General features: G+C 31.9%; 1 protein-coding gene and 1 pseudogene across 2 annotated transcripts; both read left to right on the top strand.

The window, feature by feature from the left end:
• Positions 1-1,301: 1,301 nt before the first annotated feature.
• LOC11419445 (heat shock cognate 70 kDa protein-like) lies at positions 1,302-3,671 on the top strand (annotated as a pseudogene).
• Positions 3,672-7,042: 3,371 nt separating this feature from the next.
• On the top strand, positions 7,043-12,138 carry LOC11416325 (vesicle transport v-SNARE 13). Of its 2 annotated transcripts, none has more exons than XM_024771386.2 (6): positions 7,043-7,257; positions 7,393-7,517; positions 10,192-10,250; positions 10,341-10,529; positions 11,121-11,291; positions 11,671-12,138. In XM_024771386.2, the coding sequence occupies exons 2-6, from the start codon at positions 7,424-7,426 to the stop codon at positions 11,821-11,823; spliced, it is 666 nt and encodes a 221-aa protein (XP_024627154.1). In that variant the 5' UTR covers positions 7,043-7,257; positions 7,393-7,423; the 3' UTR covers positions 11,824-12,138. The 2 variants fall into 2 exon arrangements, with proteins under 2 accessions (XP_024627154.1, XP_013447550.1); XM_013592096.3 differs by having other exon boundaries at positions 7,043-7,289.
• The last annotated feature ends 6,532 nt before the right edge of the window (positions 12,139-18,670 follow it).

The following is an 18,670-nucleotide window of genomic DNA, read 5'->3' as shown; positions in this document are numbered from 1 at the left end:
ATTGTTTCACAACAAATTTATGTTAGCATGATTGGATTGGATTGGTAGATTAAATTAATTCATTAATAGTTAAAATTAAAATAAGGAGAAAAAACGATAGAGATTGAATAGTTTTGAACCTGGTAATGAAGAAGGAATTAGCATGATTGAATATTGTTGAATGGAAAAATTGAATGATACAACAAATAGAATGAAGGAGGAGTTTTTTTTTTTTAAGGAGGATGACGGATGGATGAAGAAGTCAGTTCGTTAATTCATGTTATCTTTCTCTCAAAAAAAAAAAAAAAAAAAACTCATGTTAGTATTTATTTATTTTTAAAGTAACTTAGTGAATAAGAAGTGTTTGGATTTTGGAATTTAACCCCTAAATAGCAAGATTGAATATTGTCAAACTTTTAAACTTCATCCCTCCATTTTTTTTTTTTTCATAGATAACTTATACGAAAAGACAATTAATTTATTCATTTGTTTTGGGCTCCTGAATGACCCCACTAAAAGAAGTTTATCATTTTTTCAATCCCATCGCATAAAGTCATTGGAAGAGTAAACAAACTCATAAAATAAGTTGGTATTGATTGAAGAACCGACTTGATTAATACTTTTGGCCTGACCTTTGAGAGACTTTCACTACTCCATGAGTTAATTTTCTTCCGGATTCTACCCTTGATAAAATTAAAGGTCGCCTTCTTACTCCTGCCTATCATAAATGGTAATCCTATATACTTGTCGGTACTCAAGACAAATACTCCATCTGTTACTAATTATAAACAAAATTGATTTTTTAGATTCATTCAATATCATATACATCATCAATTGAATGAACTTAAAAAGTCAAATTTTCTTATAATTAGTAACGAAGAGAGTAATTCAGTGTTTGAATAATTCGATGGTGATTTTTTATGTTGAATAAATATAAAAAAAAAGTATTTAGAAAACAACCGCGAAAGCTAGCACAATAAATATTGGAGAACAACCTTTTTATGTGACAACTTGTTGAACAACCACATTATATAAATAAATTTAGATAGTGACACAAATATCAAAGTAATAGAGAGAGAAAGTAGAACAGAAATGTATGTATAAGAGAGAAAATTGTCATAAAAGTTGTCAAAAAAGTGATTCTTCAAATATCATTTCTCATAAATAAAACCAAGGACCAAGGTAGCAACGTTTGAGTTTTCGAAAACAAAATATTACACTTTGTATCCTACAGTATTTATGCTCCTATGTACTATGAAATGGTTTTTATTGTTTGAGAACAAAAACCTGAACGTTTTGTTTCTTCTTAATATTGAAAGGTCATGGCAAAAAAGTACGAAGGATGTGCAGTGGGAATCGACCTTGGAACAACGTATTCGTGCGTTGCTGTTTGGCTCGATGAGCACAACAGAGTTGAGATTATTCACAATGACCAAGGCAACAAAACCACACCTTCTTTTGTTGCTTTCACTGATGATCAAAGGTTGGTTGGTGATGCTGCTAAGAATCAAGCTCCCACAAACCCTGAAAACACTGTTTTTGGTAAATATCTTTTCTATAATCTTTAATTTCTGTATTGTTGGTTTTTGAAATGCATGTATTTACTGTTGTTATTGCATTGATATGATGCGTTGATGCTGTTGGTTTTTTAAAAGGCTTAAAGACACTTTTGACACCTTAACTTTCAAAAAGTTGCGATTTTGGTCCCTAACAACAACAAAAAAAAACAATTTTGGCCTCTTTTGCTCCAAAATTGTTGAGAAGACGCCTCGTGTCCCAAAAAAGGGCTATAATTGCAATTTTTTGTAAAGTTAAAGGGTCAAAGGAGCATATTTCCATTATTTTAGGGGATCAAAAGAGCATATATCCCTAAACATGGGGATAATTTTTGCCATTTTTTTTAATATGGGACCAAAATCGCTACTTTTGCAGACTTAGGAGTTGGATAGTGCGTTTAAGCCTTTCTTAAATACATGTGACCCAGATCAGAATTTAATTTACTATTAATTTTATTTTGTTAGATGCAAAGAGGTTAATTGGTAGGAAGTTTGGTGATTCTGTTGTTCAAAATGATATGATGTTGTGGCCATTCAAGGTCATTTGCGGAGTGAATGACAAACCCATGATTTCGGTTAAGTGCAAGGGACAGGAGAAGCACCTATGTGCTGAAGAAATCTCATCTATGGTTCTAACAAAGATGCGCAAGACTGCAGAGGAGTTTTTAGAATTGCCTGTCAAGAATGCAGTTGTTACCGTACCTGCTTATTTCAATGATGCTCAGCGGAAAGCGACAATAGATGCTGGTGTTATTGCTGGCCTTAATATTATGCGGATAATCAATGAACCTACTGCTGCAGCTATTGCGTATGGACTGGACAAGAGAACTAATTGTGTAATTGTGTAGAGGAGCGTAATATTTTTATCTTTGACTTGGGTGGTGGGACTTTTGATGTGTCTCTTCTTACAATTAAGGATAAGGTCTTTCAAGTTAAGGCCATCGCAGGAAACACCCACCTTGGGGGAGAGGACTTTGATAATAGGATGGTGAACTACTTTGCACGGGAGTTTAAGAAGAAGAACAAGGTAGACATTAGTGAGAACTCAAGAGCCTTAAGGAGGTTGAAAACGGCGTGTGAAAGAGCAAAACGAATACTATCTTTTGCTGTCATCACCACCATTGAGATAGATTCTTTATTTCAGGGATTTGACTTATTTTCATCAATCACTCGTGCCAAGTTTGAGGAAATCAATATGGATCTTTTCACTGAGTGTTTGGAAACTGTTAAGAGTTGTTTCGCTGATGTCGAAATGGACAAAAGTGCTATACATGATGTCGTCCTTGTCGGTGGCTCGTCTAGAATTCCAAAAGTGCAACAACTATTGCAGGAATTTTTTGCAGGGAAGCATCTGTGTAACAGCATCAACCCTGATGAGGCCGTTGCTTATGGTGCAGCTGTGCAAGCTGCTTTGTTGAGTGAAGACTTTAAAAATGTTCCAAACTTGGTGGTGCAAGATGTTGCTCCTTTGTCTCTTGGTATCGAAGTTATAGGTGATATCATGGGTGTCGTAATTGCTAGAAACACTAGCATTCCTATCAAGAAAACAAAAGGTTATTCAACGGCTAGTGATAACCTAACTTCAGTCCTCATCAAAGTTTATGAGGGTGAGAGAGCAAGAGCTAGTGACAACAATCTGCTTGGTTCTTTTTGTCTTTCTGTCCCAAGTGCTCCTCGCGGTCACCCTTTTGAGGTATGCTTTACTATCAATGAAAATGGCATCTTAATTGTTTCTGCTAATGAAAAATCCACTGGTAGTACGAATGAGATTACAGTAACTAATGACAAAGAAAGATTGTCATCCCAAGAAATTATAAAAATGATCAAAGAAGCTGAAAATTACCGTGTTGAGGATGAAAAATTTCTAAGGAAGGCCAATGTAATGAATGCATTAGATTATTGTGTTTACAAGATGAAAAATGCTTTAAAGAAGAAGGATGTGAATATAAATCTCTCCTCTCAAGAAAATGACAAGATCAATTCTGCAATCACAAAGGCCACAAGTTTACTTGATAGTACCCAGCAGAGTGAAATAGATGTTCTTGAAAATCACCTGAAGGAGCTTGAGAGTCTGCTCAAACTCATTATAGGCAAATCTGTCTAGTTTTTTGTTGTCAATTGATATTTTAAGTGTTGTCTTGGGGAAGTTTTTTTGGGATATGTTATTTAAATCGTTATTGTCGTTGGAACTATGACTTAAGTACTTCTTTTTCATTTTATGTTTTATAGTTATTTTATTTTGCTTGTTACAAAACCAAGTCATTTAATGTTGGAGTATTACACTTGATTGTTGATTGATACTGTTAAGTGCAGAGAAGTAGAAATTGTAGTAAGTATTGATGCTTGGATATGAGCATTTGATTTCAGTTTTTCTTCAACGATCTCAAAGAATGAAAACAAAACTGTCTTGTTTTCTAGTTATTGCAACATCCTTGAAACCTTGTTTCCAGATCACTCTAAGGCTCTTGTTCTCTAGTTAATCTTTGTGCTTCAAGTTGATATGTGGTATATACTTGAAACTGTAGTTGAGTAAGACATTTTTGAGAATCGACTCGCTTCATCATGTGTATATGCTTAATAAGAAAAAAAATGGCATTAATTTGGTCTGTTTATCAAGTTTTAACTACTTGACAGTGTGAGTATAAAGGGTATGACAGATTAGTTTCTCAACTAATGTGTGGGAAAATGTACCATAAGAAATAGAAATGTTAAATTATGAAAAATAACATGACATTATTCTTTTCTTTTTTTAATAGAGGTAAAAGTCAAAGGGAAAGAAAAGTAACTACGGAAGCGGACATTCTTAAACATGTAAGTCATCCAAGAGTTTTTGAAACTCGATTAGAAAGGCATGTAAGTCCTAATCTAAAAGAGTGTTTGAAGCTCAATTAGAAGTCTCCAACATAAGAGAATCTATATGATCCATACAAATGCTAAAGTTTACAAGTCAATCAACACTTTATTTCCCTCGCGTCAAGTATTGGTTGATCTGCACCTGCCATATCAAACTAAACAATTTTTTAATTTTGTGAACCAAAGTCGGAATATGTCCATTGAACTTTAAATTATTAGTGATCATGTCTATTGTCTATTAATTAGGATCTTTGAGTTGCTCTCCACAATTATATGAAACTAGACTAAGACTCGCACATTGTGTGGCTCTGAATTATGCTTGAGATATACTACGATATTTTATGAAAGGAGACAATAATCATCAAAACTAAAATTATACTATGAACAATTTTACCGTAATCACAAACGTAAAGGACATATTTTTGCAATTTTGGAGGCACTATCATACACTCAACGTGGTAAGTTTATAAAAATCATGTGGAGCATGTGACAGCAAAGGAACAACAAGGTCTAGCGAAACGGGATTGATATTGCTCATTCATTTGTGATCGCGCTAGGAAATTATTGCATGTTGGTGATCTGCTCAACATAATAGAGGACAATCAGAGTAGCAAGGAGATGTGAGGAATTTTTGCGTTGGATGAAACCTCCTTTTGGGTAAGTATAGGTGCAATGTTGATGTTTCCTTCTTTACAAATCAAAATAGAGTGAGGAAGGAATTTGTATTAGGGACAATCAAGGTAGATTTGTACTTGCTAAGACGAAATGGATCTCGCCTTGCATTGATGTGGACAAATGTGATACTACATGGCTTCTTCTCACCATCCAATGGTTCAAGAGCTAGGTTTGAGTAATGTGGATTTTGAGCATGACACTCAAATTGTGGTGTCCATATTTAAAAGTAAAGAGGAAGACATATCAAAGTTGGGCGCTATTATCCAAGATTACAAAGCACATGCACATCTCTTGTTTTTTTGTTAAGTTTTACTATGAGACAAGTCGATGAGGTTGCTCATGTGTTAACATCGACACCCACATCTTTAACTAGTTTTCGTGATTTCGCTGATGTATTCGTACTATTATTATTAATGAAATGAACTAAGCTATTTTCAGTTAAAAAAAATACTTTTTTTATTCTAATTTATTTCAGCATAGAATCTTTACCAGGTAAATCCCCATCACATTTTTTAATTGAATAACTAATTTAAGTAACATTTTACAAGAGTTTGTGTTAATATTCATATTCTCAAAGACAACTTTGAGACAACCTCACGAGCCGATTGTTTACTCGATATTTTTTTAATAAATCATCAAATCAAACAAACTTCATACTATTTAGAGAGCATATTTTTTTTTTTTTCTTCTATATAAACAATTGGGTCAATTGAACATAATTTTGACTTCATATAACAACATGGTACGTCATTTAGTGTGGATAATAATATGAAAAAGTGAAATAATATTTGTACAATCATTTTATAATAATTTTTTGACAATTTTTCTTTAATACTCACATTATGTTTCTCTCTTCCTTTTTCTTTCTATTGCTTTTGACTAATGAAAAGAGAAAAAAAGAAAGTCTCACAAAAATCATCTCAAATAACCGTTTAAATATCGTTATTCCGTTAAAGATATGGATCCTCTCTTCTTAACTCTTGTCTTTTTTCATCTCTTAACTTTCTATTTATCTACAACTAATTATCTCATTTTATTAAAAAAAAAAAAAATTACCATAAAGATATACATTTAAGGTGTATTTGGACGGAGGATTTAAGAAGGAAAGAAAGAGAAGAGTTTACTTCTTTTTTAAATTAATGACATTATAAAATAATTTTTAAAAAATTGAATTAATTAACAAAATGATAAATGATCATATAATACTTCAAAAAAACTTAATTTATTTTATAAAAATATTTTACATTGTTTATAATTTAAAAAAAAAAATTGAGATCTCCCCACATATCTCCTCTCAAACCCTTAACCCAAAAAAACTCTTTTATATTAAGGGTTAAATATGTTTTTGATCCCTATAAATATGTCAACTTTTCGTTTTAGTCCCTCTAAAAAAATTCTTTGACTTTTAGTCCCTCAAAATATTTCTATCTTCACTTTTGGTCCCTCTTTTAAAGTAAACTAATATGTAGAATTCATATTTTTGAGTAAAATTTTGCAGAAAAATTCATAATAACATAAAAATCTCTTCCCAAATAAAATAGATTTTTTTTAACAAAACATAAATTTAATATAAATTTTTATATTTTTTATGGTTAAAAATTCATATTTAATTTGTGCTTCGTTAAAAAATTATATTTTTTTAATATTTTTTTTACAATATTCTACACATTTCTGCACAATTTTATTAAAAATACAAAAATTAGCTTAAAAATAGAGATCAAAAGTAGTAATTGAAAGTTTACAAAGACTAAAAGTTAAAGAAATTTTTTAGATGAACTAGAACGAAAAATTTGTATATTTATGAGAACTAAAAACATAATTAACCCTTATATTAAGATAAAAATAGAGAGTTAGAGTGGAAAAAAGAACAAAAAATAGTTACAAAACATTTTACAAATATATTCTTGGTTTTCTTGAGGAACGAACTAAACAAGTGGCATCTACGTGCGCATTGACGGAAGTAAAAACGTGTTAACTACCAGAATATTCTTCAACGAAACAAAGACTATAATGCCGTTATAATCAATCAATATCATCATCTATATCCACAACGCCGTCGTTTCGATCCCTTTCAAGTTTCAATCAAATCACCGTTCCTTCGCCATTCTCCGCTTAAACTCTCCGTCGATCTCAACAACCTCCGACCTCATCTCCGATCCTCCAACCACAATTCCTCATCGTCTCAACGATTTAGGTCTGATTTCGTTGCTGATTTTCGATCATAAGGTTTTTTATTCTGTTTCTATTTTCTGAATTTTTTGAATTTTCGATGTATTTTTTTATGATTTTGAATGTTATTGAATTTTGTTGTTGATTGTGAATTGAACAGAGAAATTAGCGATTTTATTTTTGTGGAGACGATGAGTACCGTGTTTGAAGGATATGAACGTCAATACTGTGAGCTTTCTTCTAAACTATCCAAACTTTGTACTGCAGCTGCTGCTCTTAATGGAGGTAATTGAATTATTCTTAATCTCGCTCTTTTCACGCATGTTTGGTATCACTGTGGATTTGCCAGAATCATGGTGCGGTATTTTGAAATAAAAATTAGTCTAGTCCATAAATCATATCACTTACTAGAAGTTAGTTCCTAAATTATATCACTTAATTTCAAACTAGTCCTTACGCACAACACCAGACCCAACACGGATACCGACACACCAGCACTGCTAATAAATTGAGTAAATCATATAATTCAATGTAATCATATGTGTCGGTGTTGTGTCGGTGCCGGACACGCCAGGACATGCCTAATCTGAGTAGTGTTTGTGCTTCATACTCCTTACAAGTTAACACAAATTAGTTCCTGAATTATATCGCTTACTAGCAAATTAGTTCCTAAATTACATCACTTAATATCAAACTAGTCCTTATAAACATAATTTAAAATCGGGGTCTTTTTTCCTATTCATAAATTTCTGGAATGAAAAAGTCTGACCCGTATAATTTTAGGGGCGAATTGGTGATTTACTGTATTTTAGTGGTTACTTGGTGTTTCTTGGTTGAGTAATTTTTGTTGTTTAGTTTTACTGTCTGCTTCTTATTTTGCTAAATTAGGTTGCATTGCATGTTTGTTTTGGATATAGGTTATTTTTGTATTTAAAATATGATAATTTGTTTATGAGTTTAATTTTGATTGGTGGTTTTGTAAGTATAAAAATTAAGTTTATGTTTGGTTTCAATTTAGGAGGAGGCAAAGTTGATTCCAAAGTTGTAGAATTTATTTTGCCTCAGAATTTATTATGTGTATGTTTGGTTTTGCATTAAAACCACTTAGCGTCCAAATTATATTGTCTCAATGCGCTTTTTCCGTGGAATTTGGGAAGCTACAGTTTGGTGCTTCAACCATAACGTGGTTTTAATAGTACTCTTGAGACCAGTTTTGATGTAGTCCTTTTAATTTATATATATTTCTTGGGTTCATTTGAGCTTTCGAGCTGAACCAATCGAGCCGAATCGAGCGGTTCATGAACTTAAAACGAGTGGAGTTCGAGCTGGAAAAAAAGTTTGTGGCGAACTCGAGTTAAGTTTCGAGCTCGATAATTTTTTATTGAGTCGAGCCCAGCTGAATAAAGTTTAACTTAGCTCGACTCATTTCTAGGCTCCAACCCTAACCATACCGTTTTGCTGCAATTCCACAATCCATTTGAAGCTAAAATTTGGAGCTTTTACCTGTATAATTGATTTTTATTTTTAGCCTTAAGTTTAGTGTTTAATTCACTTTTACAGGGATACATCTAGACCTAAATCACTTTACATTCAACTCACTTGTAGAAAGAATCAATTGCTGTTATCATCCAATCATGTTTTGCTGCTACATTCTTTAGTTGTTTTGATTGTTGTCAAACTCGTTAACATTATGTCTAGACATGGGTGGAAATGGAAAATAGTTTAAAACATTTTGAAATAGTTCAGAAGTAAATCATGTGTTTATTTTCTATATAAGATTCACAATTGTTTCTGTTCACAAGAATTCAGTTAATGTTAACGTGTAAAACCATTAATGAGTATTCCCTTGATTACGTTCCTCAAATTTGGTAATGCTTTTATGTATACCATCATGTGAACTTTCCCTTTCATATATTGGTGCACTGCTCCTTTCTTTGGAAATTGTGTTGATGTATAGCGCCTATTATGAAATTTCCATCCGAAAATCTCTATGACAATACTTTCTGCGTGCCTCCTACAGTTCTACTAGTTTTCTGTGGTTGTGAAGACATGAGTGTCTCTTTCTTCTTTTCATATACAGAAATTTTTTTTTTTTTATATATATATTTTTTCAAATGATTATTATCTTTTTGAATGGAAAATCTTAGTAATTAGTTGTTAGATTAATATTTTTCAAATGAATTAAGTTTGTGTTTAATGCTTCTAAGCAAAAAAGTATTAAATTGACATGAGAGGCAATGTCTTACTCTTGAAACCTCTAATGTTTCCCTTAATAGTTATTGAGTTGCTCTGAATTGAAGCAAAAACTGAACTCTGTGGAATTTGATATTTCTGATCTAGTAGGGTTAGGTACATTTCCTGCTTTTTCAAATGCATACCTCTTTATCTTTATGTTTGATGCCCCCCCCCCCCCCCTTTTTGGATTAACTCCTCCAAAGTGAATAATTCGCTTTAGAGGGTAGAGTAAATATGTCCACTGTTGACAAGTGATGAGTTATTCATCAATGGTTTATATTACTTACTTTCCCCTCTAAAGCTGAATTGTTCACCTTTCTAAACTGAATTGCAGACTTTAAAGTAGTTAAATCCCCTTATTTATGTGCCCTTAGTTTGTTAAAAAAAAAGAAAAAGAAATTTATATGCCGTTCATTAGTTAATTAAGTGCTGGGTGAGGCAGCATTCTGATCAAGTCATAATATAGTAATGTAAATTCCGATACTCATTTTATGAAAATAGGGTATATTGTCCTATTGGCTTGCCTGAGTATTTGATGGATCTTAAAATATTCTTCATAGAATGCTAAACCCTAAAACTAAATATAATTTCAAAATGACAAACACAAACCGTTAAGATATTTATCAAGAAGAGAGGAACCATTGAAGCTTATCATTTCATGTTGGAGCTATGAACACTCAAACATGTTGTTTTATGATTTGTTTCATTTTTGTTCAATCTGCAGAGCAAAAGAAGCAAAATATTTCAGATATAAAGGCTGGAATCGATGAGGCAGAAGCTTTGGTACCCTCTTCGTCTTTTTAATTTTGTTTGAAAGCTTCCTTCTTTCTTCTGCATTATCGGATTCTGATATATGTGCTTATCGATTTGTAGATTCGGAAAATGGATCTGGAGGCAAGAAGTTTGCAGCCAAACATTAAGGGTGTACTTCTTGCTAAGCTGCGGGAATACAAATCAGATCTGAACAATAATAAAAGCGAACTTAAGAAACTTGTATCCGGTAACATGAACCCTTCTGCCCGGGATATGTTGTTGGAATCAGGCATGGCTGATGCTATGACGGTATGATTGATTTTTAATTGATTTTTCATTGTTATGCGAAACCATGATGGCTACGTACTTGAATTCCAATCTCTAAAGTTTGAAGTTAACAGAAAAGATCATATATATATAATGTCTGGAAGACAAATAGAGGCAGTCAATAGCTATATAATTTGTAAAGATTTGGTTGAATTTTTACTATGGATACCTTCCAGTGAAGCAAACACCAAAAAAATATGAACTTTTTGTACATAACGAATAGAAGATTAATTGTTTAGAAAAGTGTAACGTTGGATTTTCAATACTAATTTTTCTAATTATTGTTGACATTATAAATAAAGAATAAAATTATGGATACATATTATATTTTTTATTTAAACTAGATTAGATTAATATAATTTTTAAAATTAATCTCTTCAGACACTTCACGTTGGTGGTGCACAAAATGGTGATATCTTGAGCCCTAATGTTGCAAATGGCATTTCAACCATTTGATTCCTGATGTTTTAAATTGATTGAGTAGCTTCTATCTACATTTCTGAATATTAATTTTTCTTGGGTATTCCCACCAAATTTGATGCCTATTGCTTATTGCTAATATGATAAAAACAGGTATCAGCTGATCAAAGAGACAGATTAATGTTTTCAACTGAGAGGTTGAACAAATCTAGTGACAGAATTAAGGACAGTAGGAGAACAATGTTGGAAACGGAAGAGCTTGGGGTTTCAATCCTTCAAGATTTGCATTCTCAGCGACAATCTCTACTGCATGCACATGACACGGTAATGTTTTTATCTTCTTCCTTTCACTTATGATTTGCTCGTGTTTCTATTAGTAAGTACTAAGTAATAACAAGATGCTTTTAGAAATTCTAATTTCTAATAATGGAAGCTGCATTATGCAGCATTTCTTGGACTTATATTATAGGACTTTGAGTGAAATGCTAGAAATTGATTAAGTTTTATCTTCGGACATGTAGCAATTAGCATATACACATTGCTTTTCTTTACGGTAGATTTTCTGCATATTGGTTCATAAATATTAATCATTTTGTTCTTGAGAAAATGATAATATACATGAAAGTATAACTCTGTAATGGTAGTGGTGAAAGACAAATCACACACTGTTCGATCTTCTGATGGATTGTATTCCCTTTTGCAGCTTCATGGAGTGGATGATAACGTAAGCAAGAGCAAGAAAATTTTGTCTAACATGTCTAAAAGGATGAACAGGAACAAGTGTATTATTAGCACCATCGTTGCGGTCCTGGTTCTTGTTATCATGTTGACTCTCTACTTCAAACTTTCAAAATAGACAATACCAGACACCTCTTAAATCGCCAAGATGCAAGGCTTTATAAGAATCTCTCTTTTTTTATTTTCTGGTCCTTATTATTCAGAAAAAGATGATATGTTTATATTGTGCAGTGCCGGAAGCAAATTTGAAAATGTTTGCTTCTTTAAATATGTGTCTCGTGCTGGCTTTGTCATGTAAGTATTTCATTTATTTTATGTAACGATCATGAAGTTGATATGATACTAAAATGTAATGTCGTTATGTTGTAAATTTAGTCTAATCCATTGGATTAAAATGTTGTTCATGATATGATGCGTGTAAATCATCTGCCGACAATATGTCTATAGTAACTTAACCTATCCTTTGGGAATATTGTAATTGGAAAACACCGCTCGAGTTTTGGTAGTTGACGCATTCAAAAGACGCTGGTGTCGTGCCTTTGTAACTTCCTTAGGCTCCGTGTAGGGTGCTTTTCTGTTTTGAAATTTCCAAAAAACAGAACTAGTTTTAGTTGAATTTCAACTTTTATTTTAGAGTTAAGTCACTTCCGTTTATAATGATCATGCAAATTAACATTCTTTATCAACACAATATCAAATCCAAACCCAATTATTGATTACAACCATAATACCATTTATCATAAAGATTAAATCGGTTGTTTTGAGTCATGCACTATTTACAGACTACAAATAATCTTCCCCTACTTTATTAGTGTTCAATTAGTTATAAATATCATCATATGAGAAAGATGACTCTAATGTCTTTTGATTCAGTGAAAAATAATAAGATAAAACAAGCAAGCATTACAGACTAGGAAACTAATAACAACGCAGAAGGAAATTGTACAGGGGAAACCGGTAGACAAACTTTGGCGACGAATTTGGGTGTCGGGGAATCAAAATTGGGGTTTTTTGGATGAAAAATGGTGTAAAACCGGTAGGAACAGGGGGAAACTCGCTTGAAGCTCGCTTATAGCGAGTTCTGTCTGGAAGGAACTCGCTTATAGCTAAAAACTCGCTTAAAGCGAGTTACTCAGTGACAGTTTTCCTTGTTTCGTGTTCTTGCGTCTTTTTCACACATTTTTCTTTTGAATTGACCTTTGGTGTAAACATGAAAGTTTTAGATAAATGATTTAGCTTTCCAATGGCTTTGCTTTGACCAAAATGAGTTTTATATTTTGAGTTAGGTGAAAATACTCCAAGTAGGTCTTGGTAAAATTTTAAGAAAATTAAGCATAACTGTTTCCAAGTCAACCCAAAACTTATGGTTTGTTTCCAAACATCAAAACTTGAGTACTAAGAGTTTAATTAGGATGTTTAAGAGTGTTTAACCTATGATATGATGGATTCTAACTTTGTTTTGTTTTGAAAATGAATTGGTCTTGCAAAATGATGAAAATGAGACGAACTTGACGTAATTTTGTGATTTTTTGGAATTGGCCTAGGATACCTAAGCTACTATGGACATATGTGCGTAGTGCATATGCTTTGTTGAGGCAATTGAACATGTTTGTTTAGTCTTTGTTGAATTTCTAGAATTGTTAGATGTCGTGATGTGGCTAAATGTCCGTTGTTATGCGAAATGTACATGTGGAACCTTAGTGTTTTCCTTAAGGTGAATATTGTTGATGATGATTTTAGTGTTGGTGATTTGAATTCATATGCAATTTTGATGATGATAATTGTGGTGCTTGCATGTATGAAAGGTGTCGGTGTTTATGTCGATGAATATGTGAAGATGTTTGTTTTTGGTGATGACTATTTGATGAATGATTGGTGATAAACATGTTTATGTTTTGACGTTTGTTGTGTTAAATTTATGCATGCAAAATGTTGAAGTTGAATGTGGTGATTGCATGTATAATATTGAAGACGACTATTGACGACGATTTGTGTCAACATATGCATTGTTGTTGAGTCATATGTTCATACAATCATGACTGATGGTGACAAATTTTATATCCAAAATGAAGACGATTATGATGTTTTTGTTGCATCATGAGGTGACGATTATGGTACCACAAGCATGTAGAAGTCGTGTCTAGGCGCATAGCATAATTGACATGAGTCTTAATTGCTTATGTGTTTAGTGGATGTCGTGAATGGTGAATTATGTGATTTAGTTGAATATGTACATAAATTTTTATTTGCATTGGTGAATTTGGTGAATTGTGTACTTCATTATGTTTGTTATACTTGTTCACTTGGTGATTTTAAATGATGATGTTTATTTTGGTGAAATGATGAAGTGTGAATTATATGTATGTGATTGGGTGATCTTTTTGGTGACGATAATTTTCTTGTTTGTAACTTTGAAATGTTGAATTGTATTTGTTGAGTTAATTATGCTAAATGAGGAATAAGGTGAGTAATTTTTATATTGATTGATGTTGTTAAGTCATGAATCTTGATGATGAATTAAGGTATGAATATGCTTGATGTGTTATGATAGAAGTATGATAACATGATTAATGTTGAACTGGGGTGATATATGTGTGATGTTAGTATTCTAGGAGGGATGTGTATGTATATGTGTTATGCATGAAATCCTTAAATGCTTATGCTTGTCTATGCTTAATTATGAAGTTGTGAAGCTAACTCCCAGTGGTCGTTTGGTTGACCGCCTACCTATTTGTATGAATGGACGGCGTGCATGAATAGTTTTTTGCTTGCTTGGTGAGTGCTTGCGGATAGCGGGAGCTACCTCCGTTATCTGTTTTTGGAGTTTTAGTATAGGGCTCTGACTTAGGATGTTGGTCTTTTATTGTATTGACTATGTTGTTGAGATTTTACTCATGTGTTGAGAATGGAAATTTATTGGGTGATGTATTTATGATGTATATGACATGGTTATTTGGAGATGTATGCTATGTATTGGCTGCGACTTTTTTGAGAAATTTTTAGTATGCATGTTTTGAGGATTATTAAAGACGTGATGTCTATTTCTTGAATAATTGTATTATTCGCGTGTTTTATCGCTTTAATAAAAGTAGGGCGTTACACATGGATTACTAAATTCATGCCCTAGACGCATAACATCTGTTTCCTGGGCCCAATCTCCGATTTTCCGTCTTTTTTAGGTCTTCGTCTTCAAATAAATTGCCTCGGAACTTTGGGAACAAAATTCCTCCCATTATTAAGTCTTATGAGGCCTCCTGAATCTTCATTCTTGTTTCTTGAATCTTCACAATTCTTCAGATGTTCTTGATTTGCCGATTTGCATGATTTCTACATTTGGGAACAGAATTCCTCCCATTTGTAAGTCTTCTTTGGTTGGTGCCTTCACATGTTGGACTCCTAACTTCTTGTTCTTATCTTATGACTCATTCTTCACCTCCAGTTGACACCTTATCATGCCTACCTTGATTTCTTCCCCTTGCAACTAAAAATCTCTGATTGGCTTGTGCTTTTTCATTCTTATCTAGTTTGAAAAACCAAAAGTGATTATCCTTCTATGTGATGACAATGTAATCCTTACTTCTACAACATTGATTTTTTCTTTCGATGTCGCCACGAAAGGTCTTCCCAAGATAACCAGACATTATTCATTCTCTACCTTACTCATAACCTCAAAGTCGACAAGAAAACACAATTTTTCCATACGAACAAGGACATTTTATTTTTTCCCACAAACTTGATTGCATGATTCATCTGCTAAAGTAACTTAAGTAGATGACTTCTCAATCTCGAACCTTCTGGTTTTCTAGCCAAATATAGTGGTATTAGTTTGATTCTAGATCCATGGTTACATAAAATTTCCTTGACTTGAATGTTGCCAATAATACATTGTAATACGAAACTTCATGGGTCAGATTGATTTCTTGGTACTTCGTCCTCTCTCTTACTTGCATCTTCATCCATCGTTTCATGTAAAACTTCTTTCTGGTCTCCAGGTCTTCCCAAGAAACATTTGATAAATTGAACCAAGTCGGTTAGCATTTTTAACAAATCGGCAAATTTGAAATTTTTATCGTTGAAAATAAATTTTATCTCATGTTGTTAAACATGATGAGCTCCTCATCACCGTTTTCAATTTCCTCCATAACATCAAAATCATTGCCTTCGATCTTAATCATGCTTCATTTTTAATTCTTGGGATTATCATATCTGTTTCCCAAGAAACCTTCTTTTGGATTTGAAGCCACTTAGTGAGATAATTTTCCTATCTAAGATTCAAGATGATTGATTGATTGATGATTCATTGTTCTTTTGATTCGTTTGGTGGCTGACCTTCAACTCTTAAAAATTGTTCTTAGTTACCATCATAAACCAACCTAGTTTTTCCACAAATGGAGAAGGCTTCCTTTGCTGGACATTTGGAGCATTTAGGGGCACTCATTGGGTCTTATTTAAAGCAAAGTTGTTGCTCTACTTGATGTTTGGGTGATTCCTCGAATTATTTTTATAGGTGCTAGAGAAGGGTTACCTCTCTATAGCTGACCATAAAGTTGGAATTTTCTTCTAAATCATGAGCTAATCCTTCTCCTTGTTCAACGGGCTCAATTCCTGCTTTAAATATCGCTACCTATGCTGGTGGTGGTTTTGACTGGGCCGCCATCAACTTCTTACTCATTGCTTCAAATTGGTTAACTGTAAGATTATGACTTGCCATCAAAGCACGGTAATCGGATGTAACATTTCGTTGATAACGATCATGTGTACAATTACCATCTTGATCTTATGTCTATATTGAACACAAGATATTTTCGTTGTTATATAGTTTGATATTACATACCTTGATACATGAGTTCAATTAGTAAAAACAAACAAGATCAACATCTCATATAAACTTATTTCAGCATAACCATGCATTTCTACCATAACCATTGTATTAAGGGGCCAATAAAAATTACTTCTATTGCCTAGGAGGTGAAAACTTTATCTTGGTCACTCATTTCCTTCTTACTGGCTCATGGAGTTCTCATCAATTAAAATTATGATAATCATATTACAAACAATGTTTGAATGACAACATAGCATCTAACTTCACATTTAGGGAACATGATGGTTTCATAACGAAGGGCAGCACACACTATCACTATGATAATAACTTATGAAACTTAGATACCACACTATGTAGTATTCTTATGACAGGTCAATCCAATATAAATATTAACATAATAATTATACATATGTGAAGACTTGATATCTCATATTCATTTATCTATGAGATGTGATCATCAGTCTAATCACATTGTAGTCTCTATGCATTACTATTTTTCCAATTCCAAGTAAAACTAGATTACAAATACTTTCATAATAATGACCTTATGTTTAATGGGGTCTCACAATTAAGTTACACTTAATGTTTTATTAACTAGGTTAGCTAACTGCTATAGATAATTTATTGATCTGAAACAAACATAATAAAGAAATATCTTACATTATTAACTAAATCATGATGCGATATCTAATTATGATAAATAAAAAAAGTACTGGGCTATGTTCAATCCCCACAAACAATCTTATTTTTCATTATGATACATAAAATTTATAATGTTGGATAAGGTATTAATTATCAATTTGGGAGGCAAATAAAAAAATCTGATAGTGATGAAAAATGTAACATTTTTATCTAAAAAATACTAAACTATTTTATAATATTGTTACTCACTTGATAATTGTCACTTGAAAAAATATAATGTAATATGTCTTTTGCCTTCCTATTTTTCTCCCTTTTTTATGATTAAATATTTTCATGAATAAAATAAACTTGCAGGATTAATAAATTATAGTAATAAAATATTAAGTTATCGAGAAAATGAATAATCTCTTTTCTATATCAATAATTTATTCATTCATAATCGATGAGACGACAATCTGTATTTAAGAATGGAGAGAGTATTAGTTTTCTTCTTCCCCTATCTTCATATTTCTTTTATCTTTGTAGAATATAATTTTTTCTATTTTTAATTTCATATTTGAACCGTTTGTTAATTCATAAATTATTTTGTTTCATTAAAAAATTCATCTATGGTTATTTGTTAAAATTTTCAGATTAATGTTACTTTAAAATAATGATAAATTTTTATGGAAGTAAATTTTAAAAGGATTTGAAAATAGATTTTAATGGATCATAGTGTAAAAGTAATTTACACCGTTCTAAAAAAAATGTAGGAAAGTATACACAGTTAAAACAAGTAGTATAATAAAATCGTTAACACGATAATTGTCGATGTTACCTTCAATGTTATCAAAAAATCTACTAATATAACATTAATATTATTATAAAGAAATAAATCTGAATTTTTAAGAAATATCCATACTAGAATTTCACATTAAAAGAATTTTTTTATGATTTAACAAACCTATGAAAATCAAATTAAAAATACAAATATTCGCTTTCTAGAAAGATCAATCAGATTTGTGAATTGTTGAAAAATATAACTAATACAATGAACAATGATTAGATGCTTACTCAGCGAAAACTGTTTTCCAGTTAGAAGTGACTATGATACAAAAAAAATCAGAGCATTTCAATAGAGGAAAAACTCCATCTTTAATGTTTACCTTTTCGGCGTGTTTGAGACATATCAAATTCGCCTAATGGATTAATCTCGAGTTTATCTTTTTGGGTTAGAATCAGTATAAAAAGGACCCCTTACTCCCATAATTAGATGCACAATTTAAAAATTAGAACCAATTACTTTTGAATTTATTTGGTTTTGCTATTCTGTGTGTTTCTGCATTCAGGTATAATTTCAAAGCTTGGTCTATTTTATTTAATTTTTTTATTTATTATTTATATCAGTTTATTTTTAATTTTGAGTTTGAACCATTGTAATTTACTTTGTTTTTATTTTTTTTATTGAGCGTGTAATGGATAGGTTGGTTTAAGGATATCAAGTTAAGTTTTTTTTTTTTTA

Source organism: Medicago truncatula, chromosome 7 (genome assembly GCF_003473485.1).
Source record: "Medicago truncatula cultivar Jemalong A17 chromosome 7, MtrunA17r5.0-ANR, whole genome shotgun sequence".
Lineage (NCBI taxonomy): Eukaryota > Viridiplantae > Streptophyta > Magnoliopsida > Fabales > Fabaceae > Medicago > Medicago truncatula.
This window is presented reverse-complemented; position numbering and strand designations above follow the sequence as displayed.

Coding starts and splice junctions, on each gene's coding strand:
- LOC11416325 (XM_024771386.2), top strand. CDS start 7,424: ATGAGTACCGTGTTTGAAGGATATGAACGTCAATACTGTGAGCTTTCT. Junction 10,530..11,120: donor GCATGGCTGATGCTATGACG/GTATGATTGATT, acceptor TGATAAAAACAG/GTATCAGCTGATCAAAGAGA. Junction 11,292..11,670: donor TACTGCATGCACATGACACG/GTAATGTTTTTA, acceptor TCCCTTTTGCAG/CTTCATGGAGTGGATGATAA.